At 36.4% G+C, this 26,978-nt stretch overlaps 1 protein-coding gene across 1 annotated transcript in view; it reads left to right on the top strand.

Moving 5' to 3' along the window:
- The first annotated feature begins 1,455 nt into the window (after positions 1–1,455).
- The window catches only part of LOC121427680 (probable cation-transporting ATPase 13A3), a 53,296-nt gene continuing 27,773 nt past the window's right edge, over positions 1,456–26,978 (top strand). The window contains exons 1-2 of the mRNA XM_041624200.1: positions 1,456–2,329; positions 22,609–22,666. Of these exons, the coding sequence (XP_041480134.1) occupies positions 22,610–22,666 (57 nt within the window). The 5' untranslated portion in view covers positions 1,456–2,329; position 22,609. The remainder of the gene's footprint in view (positions 2,330–22,608; positions 22,667–26,978) is intronic.

Below are 26,978 nucleotides of genomic sequence, written 5' to 3'. Positions count from 1 at the left end.
CGGAAGGACTGCATCATGAACATATTAACAACATGGATTCTCTGTGGTCTTTGTTGTACCTCCCCTTCCTACTTGGTTGGTGTTCACCTTCTTCTGGCTAATAACATGTCCACATGGCCCCATATATTTTAAACCAGGTAGATATTCCCGATTAAATCTACCTCTCTGTTCTCCAGCATTTGGACATGGAGCCAGCCGACAGACAGGGCATTTACCCCAGTAACCCGTGTCTGCACCTAGACGGTTGATTGACCAAACGTACAAGTGATTTTCTGAGCCGTGGCCAGAATACACATTATTATGTCAAAGGTGACGTCACGTTGTATTATAGTCCATTCATATGTGCACGGATAAGTATATCAGATGTATATTGAAGGCATAATTGGCAAGTCCATATAATAAAGTGATGTCCATATTCTTTGTTTTATTTGTCCGTGTTTTTAAACTAGATACGAAAAGTGAAATACCAAAATTCCAACCTTCCCAGTCTTGCCATCATCAAATAACACGAACAGAGGTACATTGGGCGTTTTGCTAAGAAAAAAACCCATTACCAGTCAAAATGAAAATAATTTGTAGCAGAGGGTGGGGTACGATTCATAGAGTTGAAATGAAAATAAGCTTCCTGTCTTTCCTATCTTTCTACATATTTGTTTTTCTATTTCTCCTTCACATCATTTTCCAATCAGATCATTGTCTTCCCCAGGGTTAAGGGCAAACGTGTATTCAACACTTTCGATATTCGTATCAATCTCGATTCATCCTCATTCTGAGATTTTGTCTTCTCAAAAATGAAAAAATAAGCAACTTTAACAGTGTGAATCAGATTGGACTCTTTCATGATGACGAAGAATATAATTAGGGCTTATCATAAACCAATTAAGGTCAGATATCATAACATGTAATCTTCTCATTCATTTTTCAGTATATTCGTAATGGATTTTACCTTAGAACCTCTTACGAAGGCGATATTTCAGTCGCGAAGTTTTGCTCCATTTCGTGCTGAAATCTATCTCACCTAACGACAATAAAATGGAGATTTCAAATATGCCATAACAATTTTTTAGAAGAGAATAACTAATATACACGTTTCGGTAGGCATCGTCACTAAAACCAGTAAACAAAGCAATCATGACACATCAACCCCTCCTTTATTCTATTTTTGACGTTTTTTTTTCCTCCACCACCTGTGCTGTCAAGGCCAAGTCGTACCCCTCACAGCGACTCTGATTCACAACATGCGTGAGCGAGATATCTAATAGGCAATATCGTGCCTAAATTAGATCATCACCAAGACATGTTGTATTTTCCGACAAATTTCTACACTGTATCCTTTGGAAGGCAATAGGACCTTTTAACGTGTTTGTTTCCGGTCATCTGAACCTAAGCCTAACCGTTTAGTATAGTTTGTGACATTTACATTGCGATCTTATCATGTATTTCTTGAAGTCGTTGCATGTACATTGTATGTAAATATTTGCCCTCTTTTGGACTATGGACTCTAACGATTAACGTAAAATTCAGCAACAATTATGATCGTCTGTCGTGATAATATTTGCGCGTTCTGAATGAAGGCGTTTATTCGATTTACCTGACCTGTAATCGAGTCTGGGGTTGAATTTCGAACGAAATGCTTTATTAATGCTGCCAGGACCGGTGAAATTCAATCTTTATCCGACTGCAGTGGACCACGTGCCAGGCTTAATGTCGAGGTGAAGTGATTTCCAATGAAGGGTCTCTTCGAGAGTAATCATGAGGATGTCTCCAAAAGTTATACGATGGCAAGGGATGAACCACGATCACGAATCATTACCTCATTTCGTATCTGACATATGACCTAATGTCCACTCTTCAGATGTTAGGAAAGGACGAGAATTGAATGAGTAGTTGATTCGTCAATGCCTTGTAATGGGAAGAATAAAGTATATAGGATATAGGCTCCATAATCCCTCAGAAGTAACAAGGATACTGACACAAACTTCTCCAGTAACAAGTTGTCTTCTTTTGTGTTTCAGAACCACAAAAATTGAAATAATTGTTTGGTTTCGTATTTCATGGATCATATTTATTCCGTTTCTTTTTTGTGCCTATGATGAGCAAAGGAGCAAAAATGATGCACGATCTTAGATGAATAACCCTGGAGGTATACGGAACACTTTCAAAGAAATACAACAAGGAATATAACTTTGAATCACATCGTCTTTCATGCGTTAGCCATTCGTCCACACAGCCTTTTTACCGACTATTCATCGAGCAAGAATCTTTCATTTAATATCGGAATTATCTTTTATGCAGGAAATTATTTCGATCCACAAATTTCTCTATCAAGGTAAGCTTTCCTGACAATTCATTTTAGACTGATATCTTTTATGATCTACATGCCTAATCGATTCCATATTGTAACATAAAAATAAATTTGTCTCTATCTGGTGAAGATAGAGATAAACTGGTTAGACATTGCTATAACATCAGCACCACTAGGTTCTTTTTTAGTCAATCGACTCCGGTTGGTTAGTATAACTAGTAATGGTGTTTTTAATGAAGCAACCAGAGGATCGACGGTTGGAGGTCCTCTCCCAAAGACAAGAACTTTCAAGCTGCCTGCTTGGTAGAAATGACACAAAAATACCAATCGATCAAATAATTTAAAAATTAAAGTCTTTCTTTTAAACATCATAAATACAAACATGATATACACTTAACCTTTGTATATACATTACTTCAAGTCTGGGATACAGTCCAGAATTGGGTCTTGATGCCAGAGAGCCTTTTAAGAGGTCAGCTGCAATTCATGGCAAACTAGTACGGGAACTATCATAAAAATTGGGGGTTAATAAAGGACCTCTAGCAAGACATACAAAGGCTGACAGAAGAAAAAAAACTTGATGGCTATATGTAATGATTATTATTATAATGATAGTGCTTATTGCAAAATTTCATTGATATAATAATAAGGATAATGATTACTATTATTTTTATAAATATAGTTGTTATCATTATTAGTATCATTGTTAATCATTACTATTACATTATAATCATGGTTATTATTATAATTTTCTTATTATTCTATATTAAAAATTCCAGTATACATGTTATTGCAGACTCATTTGAATTTTACTCCAGATATTCTCTTCATGGATGTCAACCGAACGGTATTTCAAGAGACAAATATTGACAAAACCGATCGTTTAATCTATAAATGGAAAATAACTTCAACTCTAAGCCTTGTAAATCATGGGCGAATTAGATGTTTATCTTTACAATAATCAAATTGTAAACAAGCTCTTATCACTTTTATTTGAACAAACTTTTCTGTTAAAAAAACATTCATTTTTTCGTTTGCACTCAAATTTGGTCAAACTTATCAAGAATATGAAAAATCAGACCAATAGTGGAAAACGGGTACCCTTAAAATGGTGCTTATATTCTTTTTTTGTGTGTGTGTGTGTTTTTGTGAGGAGGTAAGCTTTTAACACTATTGTCATTTTACCTCTTTGGAAAGGCGCAGTGTATGTGTGGAGTAGGAAAAATTCAAGTCCTCCACAATTTTTTTTTCTGGTCGCGTGTGTCTATACCCGAAATAGTTCGGTGCCCCACCCCTACTCTTCCCTTCGCGCTTATTTTGATCATATAAGGATTGAGTACACGTCCTGTATCAATGGAGAACCTGTAAGGAAGACTTCTTTTTTCATATGTCCCCATTCCCTTTGCGTATTAGCACCATGGAATAAAACAGGTTATTGTGAACAGCTGGCAATTAGCGTCGATGTCCATCGTAGTTAATAAGATCCATTCATAAAATCTGACTATGAATCCCGACGAGCAAATGTTAAAATAACGACCTAACACTCATCTGACCATGACTATACATGCATCGCATCAATAACAACCCAAACACGTGTGCATATGCCGGTCAGTGGAGTGTGCGTGTTAAGAAATTTGTGAGTGTGCGTGATTGATTGAGTGCGTGTATGTTCCATTTGGTAAACGGTCTGAAACCGGCTTTAATTACTCGTTGAACAGATGACCAGGCATTAACAGCTGTTTTAAACACTTGGTAATGTATAAAGACACGGTTAATAGCCCACACAACACCAGGTATTTCATATATTCTCGAAAAAATCAAGATTGGAAGTGACCTTTGGAAACGAACTCTTGAAATCACGAGCAGATTTGCGAGATGAAAATCGATTTTGCAGAAATGATCGAATAATTAACGCGCGCTATCAATCACTCTTGTTTTCAATCATGACTCCGCTGACAGACGCGGCTTGATTTTCGTGTTGGAAAAAAAAATATACGTCCCATTAAGCGATTTGAATATAGGACCAAAGGTTTGTCCATGTCCTATTAGTATATACGAGTTTCTCTGGACTATTTGATTATCTGATATTTAGTATTTCTGAAATGCAATATAAGCATCAGTGCATTCAGACCAGACAATATTCGGTATCGTCAACGCTTTCTTTCTTTGAAATGAATGGGATTCGTGCCGATGTTTCATAAAGCTGTACTAGAGTATCACACGTATTTTTAAAAATCTTTTTTCTACAGTTTCACCGGTTAAAATGGAGAAATTCATTCAACGGTAATATTATAAGGTTTCCTTGATGTAGTAAAGTGGTTAATTTTAAGTAGTCCCTCCGATGTTGAAATAATTCACTTTCACTTTTCTTCAGAGTAATGAAATAAATGAATAGAATAAGAAATGCAAAATATGAGCTAATTTTAAGGCTCATTTGCACAAATCAAGCCAAAGTTTATCGTGTAAATATCATAGGCAGAAGCAACAGAAAAAAAATCAATAAAAATGCTTGATTGAAAGTGTTTTCATTAAATAAGATCAATAGCGACTATTTGGGAGTATTAAGGTTCGAGTATATTAGCAACTTCCTCGTGCACATTGGCACACTCCCTTTGAGTATATTTCATAGTCTATAGTGTTTCAGCCTTGCATTAAAATAAATCAAAATCAATTAAAATCAATCGATCGATTGCCCGTGCTGTATTAGAGCGTATTCCTAAAAAGACAGAAATCCGACGAATATCTCAAAGGCTCCTGTACAAAATTTGCTATTGAATATGAGAGCATATTCAACAGTTAAGTGCGCATGCGCGAATGCGTGAAATCCACAATGCGTACAACAATGAAAGCAATGAGACGCGCAGTATAGAGCACAATCACGCTTGATGACGTCATAATGAGCTACCTGCAAGTCGCATGTCGACGACCTAAATTGATCCTATGAAGTGATAATGGTCAATGTGATAAGTGATCTATGACTTGTTCAATCAGATTGCTCTCTCTCTCTCTCTTTTTTTTTTGGGGGGGGGGAGGTAGGATAGATGATAATGATTATATTAGATGGCTTTATTTTATGAAATACCAGACATATTTCACTGGCTAGGGCCAATAATCCACTTATCTGCGAGTCGTGGAATATTTTTCCAAACTCTTGGAATATTTCTGGTATTCCATTCTGCGCCATCCAATATAATATGAATACATTTAACTTGTTTGAAAAGATTGACCGAACCAGCGTGGAACCCGCCAGTTCAAAGTTCTTCAAAGTTTTCACATTGGTCCAAAACAGAACAATACTGTCGGATAGGGAAGGTCTGATGTCCGGATATTTAAGCATAATATACAACATCTTCTCTACCCTGGGTTTCTCTACATACATTATGCTTAACTACTTTCAATGAAATATATCAAATATAGCTTACATAGCTCCTGAAATTGCCGTTTTATCAGGAAAAAAAAACATTCCGTCCCTCGATGTTACAACAAAACACTGTCTTTCTTTATCGTGTTTGACTTTTGGTATGTTTTGATAGCCCTAGGGCAGAATTATGATTTCATATTTTGTCGAAAAGGCGATACAATACGGAGAGATAGGAATACATGGACTCCCAGTCTTCCAAAAAACAAGTGTCCACGCGTATCGTTTTCACTTATCATGCTTATTAAAGTAAAAGCCTCCAAGCTCAGGAAGATTTAGTATTCATTTCTTAGACCACTGCCACACCGGTGAAGCCGACTCGATATCGACCAGAGCTATATTACTTTATACCCGAAGACATGCCATCGGTTAGTTTGGAATCGGTTTCGTGGGTGTGACTGCAGCGTTTTGCATAGTATCTTCTGAAAATCTTGACTGTGAAAGAAGAACTGGCGGAAATGGAGCCATTAGAGTTGTTCTTTCTAGGGATGCAGTCCCGATGCTTACTTTAGTCATGTCTGGAACGATAAACCCGTTTACGAAGCCATTTTATGCCACAGGGTATCCCATTGGTGACGTATAAAAGATAAATGTCACATTATAAAGAACTACGATAGATGAACTTTTATTAGTAAAGAAATTCCCTATTCCATCCCGGTAGTATTCTTAACGTAGGCATCAAAGTGTTTCGGCGTTCATTTCACATGTCTTGTTAAGATCACTTTGGATTAGTCACTGGTCACTGGTCACTGGTCATAATGTTTCAAAATCAGTCATTGGCTCCTATTGTTGGTGGGACTTTATGGTGTTTTCTTGGTTTAGGGAGAAAGAGTAGAGAGCCAGAACGCGCTGGGTAGAAGAATACAAGAAAGATGTCACCTTTAACCATGTTAAACGCCAAATGGAGGTGCCGTGGTCGTTACGCTGACCAGTGTTTTATGGTTGTTGCCTTGCTAGAAATACCAAGGAAATGTGATGAGTGGTATTTGGGGTTACTCTCCTGATTGGGCGGGTGGTTTGAGGTAAAAGAGGAATTTGTAGAAGAAAAACCCCAGTGAGGATAGGACTTTCACACAAGGTGATTCAAATGAAAGAGGAAAGAACATGATCCCGATGGAAATGAGAATGGAACGACAAGCGTGCTTACACTCTTTTCAAGTGGGAATATTGGGCTGCAGTATATAATTCACCCATTTTCAACATGTTCAACCAATGGGTGTGTGATACACTAGAGTTGTTTTCTAGGTCTTCTTTTAGTCAAGAGAACATTTCTATTGGAAGTTCCGTCAAGCCTGGAGATCGTGCAACATGTGCAGTGTACGATTCGCAAAGTGACGACAAGTTGTAAACGAATTCCGTCTTTATTTTGATTTATTAAAATGATCCAGATCAAGCTTATTTCCTGAGGGATAATGACCCATCTGCAAAACTGGCCCGAATCATCTAGTCTAGTAAACTGGTAATAACGTTCATATAAGTGATTTTCCGTATATATTTTGTCCATTCGTGGCGATTCCCACGATCGAAAACGAATGAAAACTTTCATATTCACACCATAATTTCATTCATGTCAATTGTGGCGCCAATCATTATAGTGGGAAGCTAGTAAATGTTTAAATTCTAAAGCTCATTAATGGTGCCATATATTGTCGTGTACAAGCGCCCATGTGCTAAGAAAGAGTGTCGACTAACTCGTCATCTTCTTTAGATATTAGTTAATACCCAGAGCATGTTCGCCCAAGCCATTCCATCGCTCTAGCAGTCGCCCGAAACTGATTTATCGTAACACGCCTGCTTGCCTTCTTGTGGTAGACGTTAAACGAATTATCAACACTTAAATTGTAAGACATGCTTTCATGGTCCTAGATCAAATCTCTGTGCATTAGAGTAGAATAGGTCCCATTTTTGTAGAAGGAAACCGACAGCCACAGTAAGGAGATTATTGAGGAAAATAGTAAGTTGGGTTGTCGTATTTTTTTGTTGTCTTATTCCTGTTCTTTTATTATCCTTCTCTCCTTATTCCTTCATTTTGTCTTTACTTTGGTATGAAATGTCCAGGGGTGTATGTTTCCTGTGACCCCTCCGAATTCTACTCCTCTGTATCTCTGCATTACGCATCTCAAGGTTGTAATTTGCTTCGCTATGGGTGCCATTACAGACACCATGGCCATCCATGCACAATTTCATTTCTATCATGAACGATTTACAATGAACCTTGGGATTAAAATTATAGATAAGAATGGATAATCGTTAAAATTGTAAACGTAAATATGTTGTATCGCTTCGTTTCTTATAATATAGATTGTATAACATGTTGGCATTAATAGTAGTCTTCGTCGTTTGAAAGTGGAATGTGATAGATTAATGTATGAAATGCATCGCCCGAAGCGTATTAAAATGCATTACAATAAAAATATGTTTTGTATTGTCACAAATATAATGCACTGTCAATGTCAATAATAGTTTCCAGCTATCGAGCTGGATAATAGAATAGCCGAATTGGAGTAATTCAGCGAAAGCAATAGTAGCTAGTATTGTTTAAATGGTGATGGCACACAGGCTTATAACATGTCAAGCTATTCAGTGCCTTGTATTAAATTCCTCCATTTATTAATGAGCGTTATTGTGGCAGATTATGACTCTTTTAAATTCTAGACGGCATGTTAATGGCCTGTCGATAGTTATATATATATATATATGTGTGTGTGTGTGTGTCTTTTCCTTTGCTCGTTAGATAACATTATCTTGTTTTTACTCATTTATATACACAGTGACTTTTTCTGACTCTCTTATCTCTCTCCCTCCCTCACTCACACACACAATCACGTTATCTCTCTTTTTCCTTCCACGCTTCTCTATTATTTGTTTACTTTTTCCTTTTATCCATGTTTCCATCACTATTCTCTTTTTTTGTTCATTCACTTCCCGTATTCGATTCCCTCAAAAAGTATGTCGTCAGTGGTCGTTCCTCCCCCGATCATTACTCATTTCCCAAATATCTATTGACGAATTATTCCTCCCTGATTCGCATTTCACCTTTTTTAATTATGCCTCATATTATTTTTTTATTTACGACGTATACAATGATGGCGGTATGAGGGGGTCGTTGTCTGTGTTCTGGAGGACACGTTGTTTGTCTGTGAGGGGTGAAGTCACCATCCCGCACCTGCCTCTCAATTAAGCATCCTCCAAATTCACATTTCCTACCCATCAATTCGTCTCCTCCATCTTTCCTCATCCCGCTCCCGATATCAACTCAGGCGTTTTATTAGGGTTCACCTCGCCTATTTCGCGGCTCCATCGCATGAGACATGGCTGTCCTAACAAACACGAAAAAAAGAATCACCACCATCCAACAAACAAGCATGGACGGAAGGAAAAAAAGAGAACAAAAAATCTCATCACAGGTTCCTTTCCTCGTTTCTTCTAAGCACCATCTAACCCACATCGCGCTATGTCCAATCTATTCGGAGGATGTGGGCTCCCGAGTTTCATCTTTACATCCTATACCACAATCTATTCCATTTCTGAACCATTTTATCTTGCGTCTCCATAAACCATCCTTGTACATTAACCCGTCCCTACGTTTTACCCAGGTCCCCCCAGCTTTGCATTTACCCTCTTGATAGCTACTTGAAATTGAATGTACTTAGACAGTTATTGGTTTGTATCGTAATGCTTCTTTCCGACGAGGCTTAAAGGATAGTTAGGGGTTTCTCCCAAACCCTCCTATTGATAGCTTATTGCTGGAGGAACCAGTACATTTTATTAACTAAAAACACTTTACCCATTGGGGTCAGCGCACTTTGATAAAAACTTGGCAGAAATTGATTCGTCACGTGCAAACAGATCTTTAAGAAAAAGGTGGTGTTTTAAAGGTATGCCTTTAAAATGATAAGACACATTGAATTCGAAATGCCATAGTAACATTGAATGGCATCATCTGGAGTCCAGAACTGCTCAAAAAGTCCAATTTCTTTAATCAGAATGCTGTATTTTGTAGTCCTATGACATATACTAAATATAACGATCACATATTCGTCTTACCTTTAAACTCTTCGCAACATTAATGCAGCAACATTTTGACAGGAATAGAGAAATCACAAATTACGTCCAAATAATTTTGTTTCCCATAAAAATCGAATGGCTATCAAAATTCATCATAAATGTTAATCATATATTTTGTAGTTTTATTTAAACAAAAATGTATCAAGACTATTACACGAAACTTGAAGGTCCCAATAAAGGAAATGACCTCTTAAGAGGACAATGCCCCGTGAAAAGCGTTAAAGGTGACTTCTTATTTTCAATCGTCATGGTGGATCATAGCGGTTATTCAAATAAGGATTCGTGAAAGGGAAGCGTTCGAAGATAGTAACACCAATGCCCAAATTTTGCAGAGTATACTGATGTTGCTTGGTTCTGAAAATAATAGTGACTTATTAAACGATATTTTTTGAAATAGGATCGCATTGAAAGAAAAAAATTAAATGAGAACCTCACTACAACCTCTATCTATGAATAGACAAACTTCGTATCTAGTTCTTTATATTCATTAACGTGCATTTGTGTTCCACATTGGTGTAACAAATACAGTACAAAAGAAAATACAAAATGTTGATACTCTTGAATAATCTAATTTTTATCCCTGTTCTGCAAAAAAAATCATGTCAATGTTGTTGAATTTTATTATTTGCTTTCCTATGTCTAAACATTGTCCCGCCTCCCCCCCCCCCCACAAAAAGGGGGAGAAAAAAAGTTAAGCGACGGCGTCCCAAGGACACCTGTAATCTGTAATCTTACTGCTTATTTCCATCTTCTAAAGTTTTGGAAATGTATATATATTTCCTATTAAATATTTTCAATATCCTGCAGTACATTTCCCCTTTAAAATAGGTATGTTGTTTTAAATTGTAGAAAATGTTCTGTTATAACAATTTACAGAGTGATAAGTTTTTTTTACGTACAACCTTATTATAGCCTTAAACTTTTTCATGCGTCCGCTCTCTCTTTAGAGAATGCATCATTTTATCTTTAAACTCGACAAAGTTTTTGGATGCATGTTTCTAGAGTGAACATTCTTTTATGCCAGACGCTCCGCCTGAAACCGAATATATTCCATCGGATGAGATAGCATCGTAAATTGAATTGCGGATTGAAGCTTAAATTCGGAAATAACATTGATTACGTCAGAAAATCAGAATCGATATCTCGTAGCTCCGATCGTATGGTATTCTTTTCATTAAATATAAAACAGAAACCTCCCCTCTATTTTTAAAAGTGCGTTTGACAGATTTTATTGAAAGTTCGTTACGATTGACATGATGGAGTTGAACTTGAATTCTTAATCCCTAAGCAATGCTACCTCAAGTTGTATTAATAATGCACACCTTAATGACAGTCACAAGTGCATAAAAAATAAAACCTAGGCGAACCCCATTTCAACCTTTTTACATTTGATTTTCATCAAATGCCATCTTGATCACTCTACAGAGTGGTTTTGGCGCTTTATAATCACATTATTATTATCTTATATACATCATAAAATGAAGAAAAAAAATCAATGTAGCGCATTGCATTTACTAAATGAAATCCAGAATACAACACATAATTCGCAAATTAAAGGAACAAATCCACTGAAGTAAGAAAATGACATATGAAGACATTTCTATTTAGAAAAGAAAAACTGCGGCAACCGAAGTTCAACGGGTTTTCCTTCCATGGTATTAAGATAATATCAATATTGCTAAGGTATAATATTGTTAATCGCGAGCTTTCGCGCAGCTGCAAATGGGGCTTTCAGCGGCACATGCATATGACAAGCAATTTCATTATTAATTTCATATTCATTCATGTCATGAAATACAATTCATAACATAAAGAATGATATTTCTTTATAATTATCAAGAATTAAATTTTTCATATTAAGAATGGCATTTTCTTGAATTTATTTGTTAGAAATAAAAGGGCTTGTCAGCGACGCAGGCGTATGACGAGCCCTTACATTTCTTTTGAATAAATTGATACGTCGTTGAGCAAAAGCCCGCTAGTGAAAATTCATGTGAAGCAAGATGTCTTTAGAATAGGAGCAGGTTTGACCTTGGTATAAGAGTATGGTAGGTTCAAACGGTAATTTCTTTTTAATACGATTAGAGATCATTTAGCATGATGGGGTACAAATACTAAAGTGAGAATGTATTACGAATATGAAGGTCGAGCTCGATTTCATTAAATTATAATCAATGCATTTCAATCTAACAATTCTGTAAAGCGATCGTCGAATCACATTCTAAACTATGGCGTGAACCGCCGTATAGTGTGAGTTGTGGGAACTATGTTATATATATATATATATATACTGAAAATGTATCATAGTACAGCCTTACCAAAAAGTAACCACTCTGCAAATGACGGACGTAATCGTTACTCTACGAGGTAAAATTGTTGCATTAAAAGTGTGGAAATTGTTTGTATATGGGATAATTCTAACCACGTCATAGGTTAAAACTGTGAAGCTATAAATCAGGGGGGGGGGGGTGATTTAATTTCCATTTTTAATCTTCAATTCTTGATTCAAGAGTGTTGCTCCCATCATGAGACGAATGACATAACTTACTCAAATCCGACGAAATGTATGCCATTGGTAAATGTACTCTTATAGCTGTCGGCCTGGAGTAAGTTTCATGGTAATAGTAGTTGTATGAAGTTGAAACTTCGTAGTATACACCATGTACCAGACAAACAGTTCTTCCACAATATTTTGACAAATTCGCAAGAAAAAGAGACAATATGGGATGGATCAATTGAGAGGGGAATTCGTATTCAAATGAATTTCATCACATTCACGAATGCTCTTTTGATCAAGTAAAGCATCATCGCGTAGGCAGTCCATTAAAATACAGACGCCGCAATGAAATGAGGAGAGAGTAGAAATAGCGAAAATCTCCTCAATGGATATAACACGTCGAAATCTTCTTAAATTTTGTTTGTCATATTTTGAGAGACTTCCTCCATAATTTAAGAAATTTATGAAATCAAAATCTCCTTAGCCTGGAAATTAGAGGGGATTAGTACCCACTCAGCTTGGGTACCACGCATCCTTGCTTTGATAAAAAATTGCGCTAACACAATTCTTACCTCCCCGGAGGCTATATCAATGCATGGTTTCATTGTGAAACTAGTAAAAGATAGTGTTAAGATAACATGAAATTTCTAGAACTTCAATATTAAGTATATGAAAACCAGGCAGTGGCTTTTTAAAGCCATGATGAACGAAAACGATAACGTGTAGTTCACACACATACCTATTGGAAGCGGGGTGCTGAAAGGTTTGTCGGGGGGGGGGGGGGTTGCTGCGTATTTGCGTGTCAATATTTTTCTGATCAAACTCACCTTCATTTTGGAGTGAAAGCTTTTTTTGAGGGGAGGGGGGCTTCTCATAAAAAAAAACAACACACATTCCTAAAAATGATTCACAGGGGACAGTTCACACACACATTGATAAGTTCGAGTTGAATCAGATGAAAATGAGGGCAAATGGATGTTAAAACTTCATCCATATTAAGATTATGCGTGGCTTGTAGTATGCACATAAAGTTAGTTCGAGTTGGATAAAAAATAGATAAATGGTTTGTTGGCAGATATATGTATGTTTGATGCATGTAGACTCTCAATGGACTTTGTTACTCCATCAGATCGGTTGTATTTGTTCCAGGATAAGAAAAAATATACATGTACGTTAATATGTCACCAAAAGTTCAAGTGCAGAGAATGTTTCTACTCGGGTGGTTTTCTTGGATGGCAAACAAAACGTAACTGAATATTTGCATGTTTTTATTGCTGGTGAATGTTCACTGTTAAGCGATCAAGCGGGGAGATACATTTATTTGTAGGTTAACACCGTCTCGAGAGAGATGTGCATTGTGGGTAATTATTTCTAACGCATGATCATGTTGAATTATTAAAGCTGAAAACCCTTTTAGACTCATTTGTGATAAAACGCGGATGGGTTTCGAATAAAACATCGGTTTATTTAATGTGAACCACATCGTTTAACTTTTTAAATCAATATATATATGTATCTATATTCTCCTGCAAATTACCCAAGTTTTGGAGATACACGATTTAGAATTATAATTCCAGTTTGGCGGAAGGTAAGAATCGGTATCAAATAATGCTATACTTTTTCATACATCTATTCCAGACCTGTAATTTGTCTCTAAATCACTTAATGACGGCATATGTATTTCTTTGCCATTCCTTTGTTGAATTGGATTTGAATAAAAGTGAAAAATCATCAATATCAATATATCATGTCACCTCCGAAACAATACAACTGAAATAAGTAGCAGTTGTCAGCAAGTTTACACTAAAAATAATGCTAAATAATTTTTCAGAGTCAATTTATCATTCAAGGTTAATTAAAAGTGAATACTATTCGTTTCTTTACGCGAATATTATCTAGATGTTTCAAACTCAATCCATGACTCCGGTCTTGTTTTGTAAATCAACTCTTCTAAATTCATATTCGTCCTACGTGGATACACCCGAGGTGTCACAATTTCAGACCGATATTGTACCAATACAAAAAAATCAATACGAGTTTGGTCATCCCAGTTTGTTATCTACTGATGATAGCATAGCCGGGGGCTACGTTTCACAGATATATGGGGGCACTTGAATGATATGGGCGGCAATGGACATTTTCGCACATAACTGTGTTTCCATTTTGGCCACCAGGTCCAGCCATCTGTTGGGTATCTTGGCCGAAATTATATTCCCATTCTCATTACCAAAATTCTCTCCTATCTCATACCTGTAATATATAATGATATGTGTTTTTGCGGCTGAGGAATAGAGAGAGGAGAGGGAGAAAAACGATGGTAGATAGAATGATCGTGATTGTGTGTGTACGTCTTTGAAAAGTTATCCACTGAAATTTATATAAAAAAATGCTTGGTCTTCGGAAAATTATGTTTGAGCTATTAAACATATTTTAGGGTGATTTATGTTCATTTTGCTCCCCACCCATTTCCCTGAAAACATCATGAAGTTACCCCTTACGCGATAGGGAGTGCCCCCTTCCCCATTAAACACTCCTAGCTTTTCAACATCACTTCCTATGATCATAGAGATCTATCATTGACTATACTCCTTTCTTCAAGGAGTCGTCACTGCCCAGTGCGCCACGTTTCACACCTGTGTGACCATGTACCCAAGACAATACGCGTTTGTACAGCTGGATGGGTTCCCATGGCAACGCTTGGAATATCTAGATACGGTAGAAAATTCAAGATCGATTCAATTGCAATGTGTTGCTCAAAATATGAAAACAGGTTTTGGTGTTTGATAAGCAATAAAGATAATTTGAAATATCAAATTCCAGAACGAAATGTCCACGTTACCAGTTTCGGATCTGAACACCGTTCTCAAATAGCAAACAGGTACAGAAGTTTAACAATGATACGGGTCGAGGTCTACAGCTAGTAATCGCTTAAAAACGTCTTGAAATATAAGTATGATTAAAAACAGTTCTGTTCCTAAAGCATTAATATACTCAAAATCGATAGTGAGTATCTTAGATATACTCACGCTTAAACCAAAATACATTTAATTTATCTTTTCCTGTGAAGAACACACTCGCATGAGTTTGGCCACTAAAACATTGTTCCACATTTCTCTCTGTGTCCCGCTTTATTCGATAGTACCGTAAACGTATTTGTCGTGGTAATAAGGATTATTCCAATGCTAAATCATTTCGTTCATATTGATCCCGAAATCCAAACACAGTCTCTTACCTTGCATGCCATTCCTCTTTCTCTGTCATTTACTTAATGTCAATGCCATATATCACTTAATAATCAAGGACGATTTCAACTGAATTAGGAGACTGAACCCTTTTTCATATATTCGTATTTCAATCTAATTTTAGATTAGCATCTACATCATTATTCTCAATTACTAGAGTAAAAGCGTATTATACAGTAATTAAATGATACATCATCTTGTGTCTCTCTATGTGGAAGGTCCCGTGATGGCAAGCCCGGAAATCTATATTGAGGTTAAGAGTTAAGACTTTTCTATTTGAATATTCCTCCTACAAAAAAATGAATGTTACATTCAATATTGATAAGGGTTCAGGCAGACCGTGGTGGAATGCTTTAGAGGGGCGAGCAAATATGTTTTATTTGACCAACGGAATTGGTGCTGCCTGACTTAGCTATGTAAAGATGAACCATAATACTTCCCTATCTAACAAGTGGAAGGGATGAAACAAGAAGTGGATAATTATTTGGTTTCTTTGAATTGTATGATATACTTCTACCTTTCATTGATAAATCAGACCCTAATAAGAATATAAAAGTGAATTATGGCCAATGTTCTGCATATCTGTCAAGTTTGACATGGTACAAACGATGTGTTCTGTGCATATTTGAATTTTACCATTGAACGAGAATGTATATTTGTTTACAATAATGACTATACTACTCGCCAATGAAGAGACGTAAGTTATCCGCCATATAACATTTTTGTAAATGTGAGAATCGAATGAATGCTTTTCCTTCTAGGTATTCGACCAACTGTATCAATAGACAAGAATAAAGTCGCTAGTGTCACGATTATACGCAATTGTGAACATTAATTCATATTGTAAAAAAAAGTCGACCGATTTGTTCATTTTGATACGAACTCAATCTTTATCTCTAGCATTAGAGGTCATCAAGATCTTATATTCTCTTTATATATATTAATTCTCAAAGATTAGGAGAAACCTTGTGATTCAAATTACCACAAAAATACTGCAATAAGTTGAGCTATTATTTCATATTCTCTTTCTACAAATATAAAAACTCGAAGATTAGGGAAAACCTTGGGATGCTTAAATTATACTGTCTAAATGTATACAAAAATACAGCCAAAACAACATGTGACGCGTGCCCAGATTAATAGAATGTGGGGATCGCACTGTCCATATGAAAAACAATCCTCTGCAGAATAATTGTTTGAATTTGGAGTTAATCAAGGACTGCCGTCACTTAATCCTTCTCTCTAATTCCGAATCTATCAATTACGATAAATCCTACAGACGGATATAACTCAGAATTCATCGTGTGACGTATAGAGGAGCCAATCTTAAAATGAACGCTGGCAAAATTTGGAACCATTATAGGTAATTAAGGAAATATGTGTTTTGTGAAAGCGTGTGGATTATGTCAAATGTCAGTGCTGTGTTAATTGCTTTCAGTTGGGACTGAAATATGCTTACATTCCAACATGATGTTGCGGAAGACACGACGATGCGGTGTTTTTAGAGCATTGCTATGTGCGACAAGACTTGCACTGTTACAATCGATACGCTTATCTGTCTTGCGGGTTACGATATTTTCGAAAAATTAATTTTCTGATTTTATGTGGATTTTGTTCAGTAAAATACAATGATATACTGACAATTCATTAATCTTCAGTTATGTTTCGAAACGGTTGTCAGATTTCATATTCAGTAACACTGGAAATCTACTAAATATCGATTTTCAACTTGAAAGGCTGTTGGTAATAATATGGTGTACATTCGCCAAAGTCTTTATAAAAAGACAAGCGATTTTAGTTAGAATGTGCGAATTAATTAGCCTTTTCTTTTTACGGAAGCATGCTGGATTTATTCGAGACGGTTCTGGAATGTTACTTCTGATCAGTTTGAATTGAGTTTTTATGTTCGCTCGCTGTGCGTAGAAGTCAACCTCAATTTCTACAGGCACTCGAACATGTTGCATACACCCGCCTCATGAATACCAATCCGCCTTGCTGAGGGAATTGAACTAATCCGCTACGTTCATCTAATCCAGTTCATTGAACATAGTTTTATTTTCCCACTTGCCCCAGAGTCCTGTACTAAACCTTCTTAAACTTGCTAATGATGAATCAGTATTCTATCATTATTTGAATTTGTCAAATTGTGACCGTCGTTGCGAGCGAAGCGATATATCAAATACACTGCAACAATTAATAGATGAGTAACATTTTTTGGCTTTCGCATTGATGCGCCAGCTGAGTTTATCCTAGTTCTAAACCATTAATTCGTCAGGTGCAACTTGGCGTCGCTAAACTAAACTGCACTAGGCCATTTCCCTTTGAGTATAGCGCGACGTTACTTTAACCAAACATTGCTTTGTGCATGATATTTTGTGTACCAAGAATGATCACCTACTTCCTAATATAGCTTATTATGTACATTTTATTTTATTCCTAATGATGATGATGATGATGATAATAATGATAACATTAATAATTATGATATCAATAATAGGAATTGTACAGCACAATTTATCTAGAAACAATCTATTCTAGACGCATTATTGTTGTTATTATTATAATTATTATCATTATCATTATTACCCTGGCTTTAGCTCGATCTGCCTTTCAGCGCTCGTGCATTCAAGGAATTAATCCTACCGGGTACTCATTCACCTCACCTGGGTCGAGTGTAGCACAGTGTGCATAAATTTCTTGCAGAAGGAAACACGCCGTGGCTAGGATTCGAACCTACGACTCTCTGTTTATAAGACGAAAGTCAGAACTACTAGACCACGACGCGCCAAGCATGAACTCAGTTTATATCCATTCAATGCATGAGGCATCATTCCATTTTGATGTGGGTTTTGCGTATGCAAGTAGACCTACATATAATCCAACATGTCGACAAAGTTTACTTACGATTGTTAGCACATCTTTATGTTTCATTATTTCAGCCGTTCTAAGTCTTCAAATCTATCTATGGCGATCGACAATAACTCGATCTGTATTCAGACTCGATTGGACCCACATCGAAAATCCCCGGGTTGGTAAAACATGGAGTATAGGCTCCATGATGAATTCTACTCATTCTATTCCGCTTCTAGTCCTTTTCTTTCTGCTTCATCGAATATGTTACTTTTTACACCTGCTCCTCTTCCTCCTCCTATATCTTCAATTTGCTGATTCCCGGACAAGGTTTCTATTTGTATTAGAGCATGGTTAGTTGGACGCAGCTAACTCGGCTCTATCCCAGGTCTCAACTTTCGCCCAGTCGACGCCTGGCGGAGCAATTCACCTCCGGCGTTTCACCTGTACAAGATAGGTACCACGAACCTAGTCTTGACCAAGCTTAAAAGCCGAAAAAAGTACCTCCTTATTATCTCCATGCAAATGGTCTTCCCGTTTGGAATGATAATGATATTTCTCCTACTACTATACTACTACTACTACTACTACTACTACTACTACTACTACTACTACTACTACTACTACTACTACTACTACTACTACTACTACTACTACTACTACTACTACTATTACTACTACTACTACTACTACTACTACTACTACTACTACTACTACTACTACTACTACTACTACTACTACTACTACTAGTACTACTACTACTACTACTACTACTACTACTACTACTACTACTACTACTACTACTACTACTACTACTACTACTATTACTACTACTACTACTACTACTACTACTACTACTACTACTACTACTACTACTACTACTATTACTACTACTACTACTACTACTACTACTACTACTACTACTACTACTACTACTACTACTACTGCTACTACTATTACTACTACTACTACTACTACTACTACTACTACTACTACTACTACTACTACTACTACTACTGCTACTACTACTGCTACTACTACTACTACTACTGCTACTACTACTACTGCTACTACTACTTCATCTACTTCAACTACTAATACTACCACTGATGATGATGACAATAATAGAATATGGTATATGATTTGCGCACATAATATGACTAGGCCATCTACTTTTAAAACAACTTTGAACCATGTTTTAAAACAATCTAAGTTAACATCTGAGTTAAAAATGATCTAACATTGGGTTAAGGAGAAACTAGATCTCTCTCTCTCTCTCTCTATATATATATATATATGAATTCAATGGCAGAACGAAAAAAAATATGGTGGCTCGATTTGGCGTATCGCGCAACACTTTTTTCATGTTGCGAGGAGCGAAGCGAGCAAATCAGCATTTTTGATACGAAAATCCAAGTCTGTGATAAATTTTGACACAATTGAATATTCAGAAAATACTATCATACCTTACCCATATTACTTTCCTTTTCTCTTTTGTTTTGTCTTGGTCATAAAAAAGCCCCCTATCTGTACGCCCATGTAGGGATTAATTCCTTAAAGCCTGTGTATAGCTTTGGTAAAGGGTCAATAATGTGATTGATAATCGAATATCATCTAATATGACAGTCTTACTGAAGCGTAGAGACCGTTAGATATTTTTCCAACTGCACTTCTCTGAGAAAATTTCAAATATTCAAATCTTGGATATATAGCGCCCTCTCTCGGCGATGCTTGTTTTAAATTAAAAAAATGGGTATTCAAGCACTTATCTTATAAATTTAGTGATTAGATATCCAAAAGTTACAGACAAAGAACATATCTTGAAAGTTTCAGCCCATTCCATGATTTGGAATAGGATTTAATTGAAAGACAAAAACACGCAGATATTTTAATTTGATCGGGTGACCCGATAGAGTTAAATTTCCATGTAAAATCGCAAAATTTATCCTGTAAAACACATTTTCATTTCATATCCTCCCCATCATAACTGTTATAGGGCATATCCATTCATATTAGCTAGCAATGAATTGGAATAGTGATAGGTGCATTTTGGTGGATTTACCAAAACTATACACAAGCTTTAAAACTGGACAGAAAAGCAACATGCTACTTTGGAAACACAGTAGGACACATTTTATATTTAAATGGTATCGGGTATAATTTCACTCTACGTATATGAATACATATTTAAAAAAAGAAATATAAAGATAGCAATATTCGACCACAGGATTTTGCTGCCAAGGATGTGAAGAATGACACTGTCATATGCGATCGCCGAGAATCGCGATGTCAAAATACATACTGCAGAGTAAAATTACAGAAATAATCACTAATTCAATTTTGTTGCTAGGTAAAATGGGGAGTATACAATATTAACCTTTCAAAGCAGTCAAGGTCATTTCAAAATATAAGAAATGGTTGATATATCCATCAAATTTCTTTATATAGATACATCATTGTCAAATATTCGAAATTCAATTGCATAACTGTCTTCATGATGTAAAATGATGTTTGGATTATACGGAAATGCCGAAGCCATGTTGAGATCGGCTGTATCAAACATTCTTTTAGAATGTCATCATTCTCGTGGTGGAACTGTTGCTAATTACCCTGGAATCGGTAAATAAATAATATAGAATGTACTGCATAATCGATTTCAGAAATGGTTAGAATACGACAATACTTTGTTCAAGAACGTACGATAAATATCAAAATCTCTTGGAGTTACAGACCTTGAAGGGGAAGTTGACCCTGACAAAAAAGTTTATTGTAAAAATAGCAGAAAAAATAATAAAAAATATTGCCGAAGGTTTGAGAAAAATTCATCAAATAATTAAAAAGTTATTAGAATTTCAATTATTTGATTTGTGACGTCACATGCGAGCAGCATCCCTACATAGCGAATGGTAAAAAATCAATGAAATGTCATTTTCTCAGAAAATTGAAAATGGTTTTCACTGTAACTTTTGTATATCAATAGACAAATCGTTTCACACCCGATCATGAAAAGAAAACAAAATTAAGTCATCAGGAACCATACCAAATTTGAAATTCATACATTTTATATTACATAACACATGGGGCAGCTGCTCGTTTATGACGTCACAAATCCAAAATTTTGAACTCTAATAACTTTCTTACTCTTTAACGGATTTTCCTCAAACCTTCACCAATATTTTTTACTATTTTTTCTGCTATTTTTACAGCAAAGTTTTCTTACAGCAGTGTCCAAATAATGTCCAAGGAGGTTGTACTATCGATCTCCACCATGTCCATAGTTTCACAAAAGAAAGGACATTCACTGATATGGGTAAAAACAGGGGCGAAAGGAAGTGCGGAACTCTTGGCATGTGATGTATCCGAACGACCGTGATTTATTGTACAAAGAAGGAAACCTTATACGAGATGAAATGCTTCATTCATCGGGAGTAGGAAACACCTTCTCCTAATAATATGCCCCGGTAAAGAAGCTAAATATCTCGGGTTTCATGCGTTATTCTTGCCTATATTTGCAGGACAATCGTTAGTACTGCGTCATCGCGGAAATTTGTGGGAATTGCTTAATTTATCGATGGCATTTCGTCCTTACTTATCGCCCCAACATATGATTCGCTCAACTGCTCAATTATTCTAGATACGACTTTAAATAAAATCAATGACCCATTGTTTTGTTGTTGAATAATTATCAAATGTTAGGCGGGGATTTTTCCATTCCTTAACAGCTTTCCGATTTAGGGTGACAGTTTTCTTTCATCGTTGATTTATATTTTCTCATCTGGTAACTCAAGCCAGTTATCACCCTCTCGCCAAAAGCATTATCACAAACGAAGAAATGAGTCGATGTTGTGATATTCGCAGACTGAAGAAAAATGTAAGAAAATATATAGCTGCGTAATTCATTTGTTCTCAAGATAATAGTCATTACAACGAAACGAACAGTACGAGTATAGAAAATGTCCAAAAAATACATTTAGCATTGAATTAACAAATCTGTCGAGGGCTCATTCAACACTATTACACGATTTAATGAATTATTCATAAGTGAATTGTTTTCACAATTAAGTTTCACATTAGAAAATATATATGTATTACAAACATGATGTTAAAAAAAGATAACAGAAGGGTGATTCATCAAACATCATATGCATTGCTATAACCGTTAATTGTTGTACTTAACCTCCTCTCCAGCGATTTTCGTTAATCTTCTTTGTTTCGTTTTTCGTTACAGCATGCACTCTGTACTGAAGGAAAAGGCAATACTAAACGAAGGCTCAGAAGATGAATTGGTAAGTTTATATTACATTTGATACTATCATTCCATCTTGACAGTGATCATGATGATAATTAATCAGATTAATATCGATCATAGCGATTATGAAGGTGCTCAAAAGTGAGTGTATATTGAAGATGATTTCACATTGTTTTCCACGCTGTGAACATACTGTGACATAATGTGTTCTTACTAGCAGGGGATGATGACGTTAATGATGATGATGATGATGACGATGATGGTGAAGATGATGATGATTATGATGATGGAGATATCGATAATGGCGACGACGAGGAGGTATCTGCAAAGAAGGCAATTCTAATAACATACATGTAGATAAAGAACGACAGGAAATAACGCCCTATCCCAATGCATAAAGAAAAGAGTCCTTTTGCTAGACCAACCATTGTCAAACTTTTACATTTTAGCGGTATGTAGGCCGATCTTAATCCTTTAATTGACCTTCTTCGCGGAGGCGATATATTCTGCTTAAGGTTGTTTTCATGAATTAAAAGTTCATCTGAAATTTCTTCTCACTTTATAACCAATTCATGGATGTTTCTTTAGAATGCTACTGTTGGTTTAAGCCTCATGAAATCTATATTTACCACGAGCTTATTTTGATAATGTCAGATCTTCCATCATTTTTTCAGTTGAAAAGTAGCAGGTATCATGTGCATACGAAATGCTACACCCGTCTTATTTCATTTGGAATGCAAGAAGAATCAAAAGAACGTAGTTGATGTTTCATTCTGATGAAGGGCAAAATTACCATGAACCCCGGACAGCAATATTCCTTTAGTCCATCTACTGGATGAATTCCAGGCTGTTTATTGCATTTCCAATATTGTTATGATCCGGGAGAGAGGTGCGGAAGACAAGTCATTTAGGGCTAAACGGGCTTCAGGGATCAATCAAAACAGATATGAAACAGGTCCTGCTATATTGATTGCAAAGGTCGGCCAGTGGAAATTGATATGGGTTTTTGAGTCGAACTTGACTTCGGGTGTTATTCTGAATCGTCACAGGTGGTACAACCCTAAAGTCTTTTTTTCGAAAGTATGCAAAATTTGGAGCGTTGTGTAGGGACCTTTTAGATTCTTGCGCAATATGTTCCCCCAAAATCATAGACATGATAATGATAACTTAAAGGCATTCGCACTTTATATACAATTTGGTAGACATGGTTAGTTTGGTTATTAGCCCTCCAGTTAACGATTAAGAAGGTTTTAAGTAGCCATTAAGCAAGATTTCAAACCGCATATGATTCCATACGTAATTGTTTTGATATTCGCTGGCCTGTTTACTTTTATGAGGACAAGCATTTTAGGGTACTCTCTCATTAGGTCATTATGCGCCTTAAAGATCAATGAGAATTTCTTTCGCTGTACTTGCAAGAGCACAAAAGCGGCCACTATCCCTACTGGGAAGAACACACTGTCTAACAGTGGGTTTCACAGTGTGGAACGCTATGCGAAATCCCCTTCACCCTTCAACAGTGTCAGTCCCGTATGCATATAGTTGACCATGTATACACGTTGTGAGCAGTCACACTGTCAAGGTCTCCACAGTTCGAACTTATCTTCACACTGTGGAGATACACTGTGTGAAACTGTTCTATCAAGCAGGTATTGTTCATGACGTCATAATGGGATAGTTTTGTTTTACTGTTTATCTTTATCATCCCATTCTTCACTATCTTGTCATGAAAACCAAAAATAATTGCTTTTTAAAAAGGGTCCATGACATTTGCTCCGACGTCAAGTGCTCCTCAATAGATTCCTAACACTATAATGGAATGACCAGCTGAAACCCTGGGTTTAACACTATACCCTACCCTAAACCTAACATAAAACCCTATTGCAATCCTTAACCTAACCCTAGATTTTAAATAAAGCTCTGATCAATTGTCGCCGGAGCAAATGTCGTTTCAAAGTACCAACCCTATTCCCCCTCTCTCTTTCTCTCTTGCTTGAGATAACATATAGCTGAAAAAATAACCAGGAGTACTGTTCTATTTTGTGTCTTTGTAAGAAACACTAGCGCTTATAAACAAATGTATTTATCAAATACTTCTGCTCATACTCCTTGCAAAATAATATATCTTAAATTATCAAAATTAAGAAGTTACGGTTTAACCTATTTTGTGCTCAAGTTATGATCCATTGTGACCTCTCTATTTCATTACCTCTCCAGGGGTACTGTCAACCCCTTTTCTAGTAACTTTCTGCCTAAAGCTTCCTTCACATACTGACGCTTTCAGAGTTGACAAATTTCGGAATCCATCCTTCAAGGATATACGACTTTCAAATGACTTGAACTCCGAATTAATCTTCATTTCCCTAATCACGACACGCGGCAGACGATAATCTCGCGTTTTCGCGCCAGTGCACTCGGCCTCGTTCGATTAGCACGGTATATTGATCGATATGTACCATGCTTGATTAGTTCATGAGCAAAAATATTCAATATGGCGGATCTTAGGTTACGCCTTCCCACCTTTGTGACTGATTAATGTGGAGAGAGTTCAAGAGTTCTGAGACGGAAAAGGTCCCTCAAGTTAAGAAACTCAGAAACAAAAATGTCAGAATCTGGGGTGCTTTCATTTCACACCGTTTAAATGTTCATGCTTTTCAGACTGACGTCACTAAGCCATGACAATGTGTAAACGTTATTGTTCTATGTTAGTATTTCAAGTATATGAGTGCAACCGTAGGCCTATTCTGTAGTCCTCATTTCTAGAATTGAATGTTCACTTTAAATATTCTCCTCTCTGTTCGCTTGCACAGAATCCTTGGTCCTACGGTTTGGACATATTTAACAGTCTACTTTATAAGGATTATATCTTGATCGAACAAATGCAAGTTAGTCAAATAATGAGTCATTGTCTTAGCTCATGATGTAGCTCTCATGAAACTGTAGGTTGTGCCGTACAAAATGAAAATGCAGTTTCTAAATATAATGCCATCTAGGAGATGTGATAGAGGTATAAAAAATACTCCTGCTATTGGAAATGCTTATTTGAATAGAACATTGTCCCAGAATATCATAAAACAAAACAATTGCTAACATGGTCCCGAAGGAAGTCACTAAGAAAACGGTGATGTCCGTTGTTAGTACAGTATTTGTTTCATTTTTGTTCATATTGGTCTAAAATAATATTCCTGTCTTTTAATAAATGGTAACATATATCATAATACAGTGAGGTGTTTCCTGAAAGAACTTGTTGGATATTATTTTAAACAGAGGTTGTTGTATCTTACAGTTTTCATGGTAAATGTCTGAAACATGTGCTTTTCTGCCAATCAAAATTAAGAAAAGATGCCAAATCTGACAACTTTTTTCAGAAGAAATCTGTTGATAAGTCGCCCTCCAGTGCAAAATTAAATTACGTTCACATTTACACGCATAAATGAAGACATTAAAGTATCATTCAATACACAAACATACACAATACTTTTAATGCGTTTGTTGACCGCAAGAGATTGGTTACTTTTTGTTACACCTTTTCCGTACGTCCCCTTTCCCGAACATGTAGCAAGAGCTAAGCTTTGTGGTGATCAGGTTCAAGGTTTCTTTGCCCTAGGACCGCAGGGAATTATGTAAAGCCCCAAGTTGGGAAGATATCACTGATACGACAAGCTATTTGAAAGAAAAAAAAATAATTTCACGATTGTGTCCATGCTTTAATTAAATGTATTCACAAATTCAATCACCAATATGATGGACTAAAGAACGGTATCCGTATCGAGAACATAAACGTGACGCTTAAGTTTTTGTACGACAATATATCATATAAAACAATTCCTCATGAACGAAATACCTTTAATTAAGTGTTCAAAGGTGTTTGTTTGTTGAGTAAAACTTTAAGTTCGAACATCATTAGTAGTTTGCCTTGATGATAGTGCTCGAGAATGTTATGTCCAATTAAGTGCATCAGGCGGGGTGTTAATCTGTGTCAGGTCTTTACTACGCCAATAATTATATGTAACGTAAAGGAGGTTAAGCATCTGCAACTAGTGGAAACACGCCCTTGGCTAGGAGGACGACGCGGTCGAGAGATAATAAGGGGTAAAAATCGATTATCTTCAAGAGAAACGGTAGAAGTCGGATGCGACATGAGGGGGTCATTATTTACTCACTACCATTCCGGTGTGACACCTGCCTACTGAATGAGCCGTGATGAGATCTCGGGTAGAAGATAACCATCCTCTTGAGGGAGAGAGCAGCGGCTGGAATCAGTGGCGTGTCTGTAGGGGCCATTGTAAATTAACCAATATCTCAACCAATCATCCCTTCCACATTCTCATAGAGATGCCGCCGACTAT

The sequence above is a fragment of the Lytechinus variegatus genome, chromosome 14 (genome assembly GCF_018143015.1).
Source record: "Lytechinus variegatus isolate NC3 chromosome 14, Lvar_3.0, whole genome shotgun sequence".
Taxonomy (NCBI): domain Eukaryota; kingdom Metazoa; phylum Echinodermata; class Echinoidea; order Temnopleuroida; family Toxopneustidae; genus Lytechinus; species Lytechinus variegatus.
Note: the sequence above shows the minus strand (reverse complement) of the source record. Positions and strands in the feature narration are given on the sequence as shown.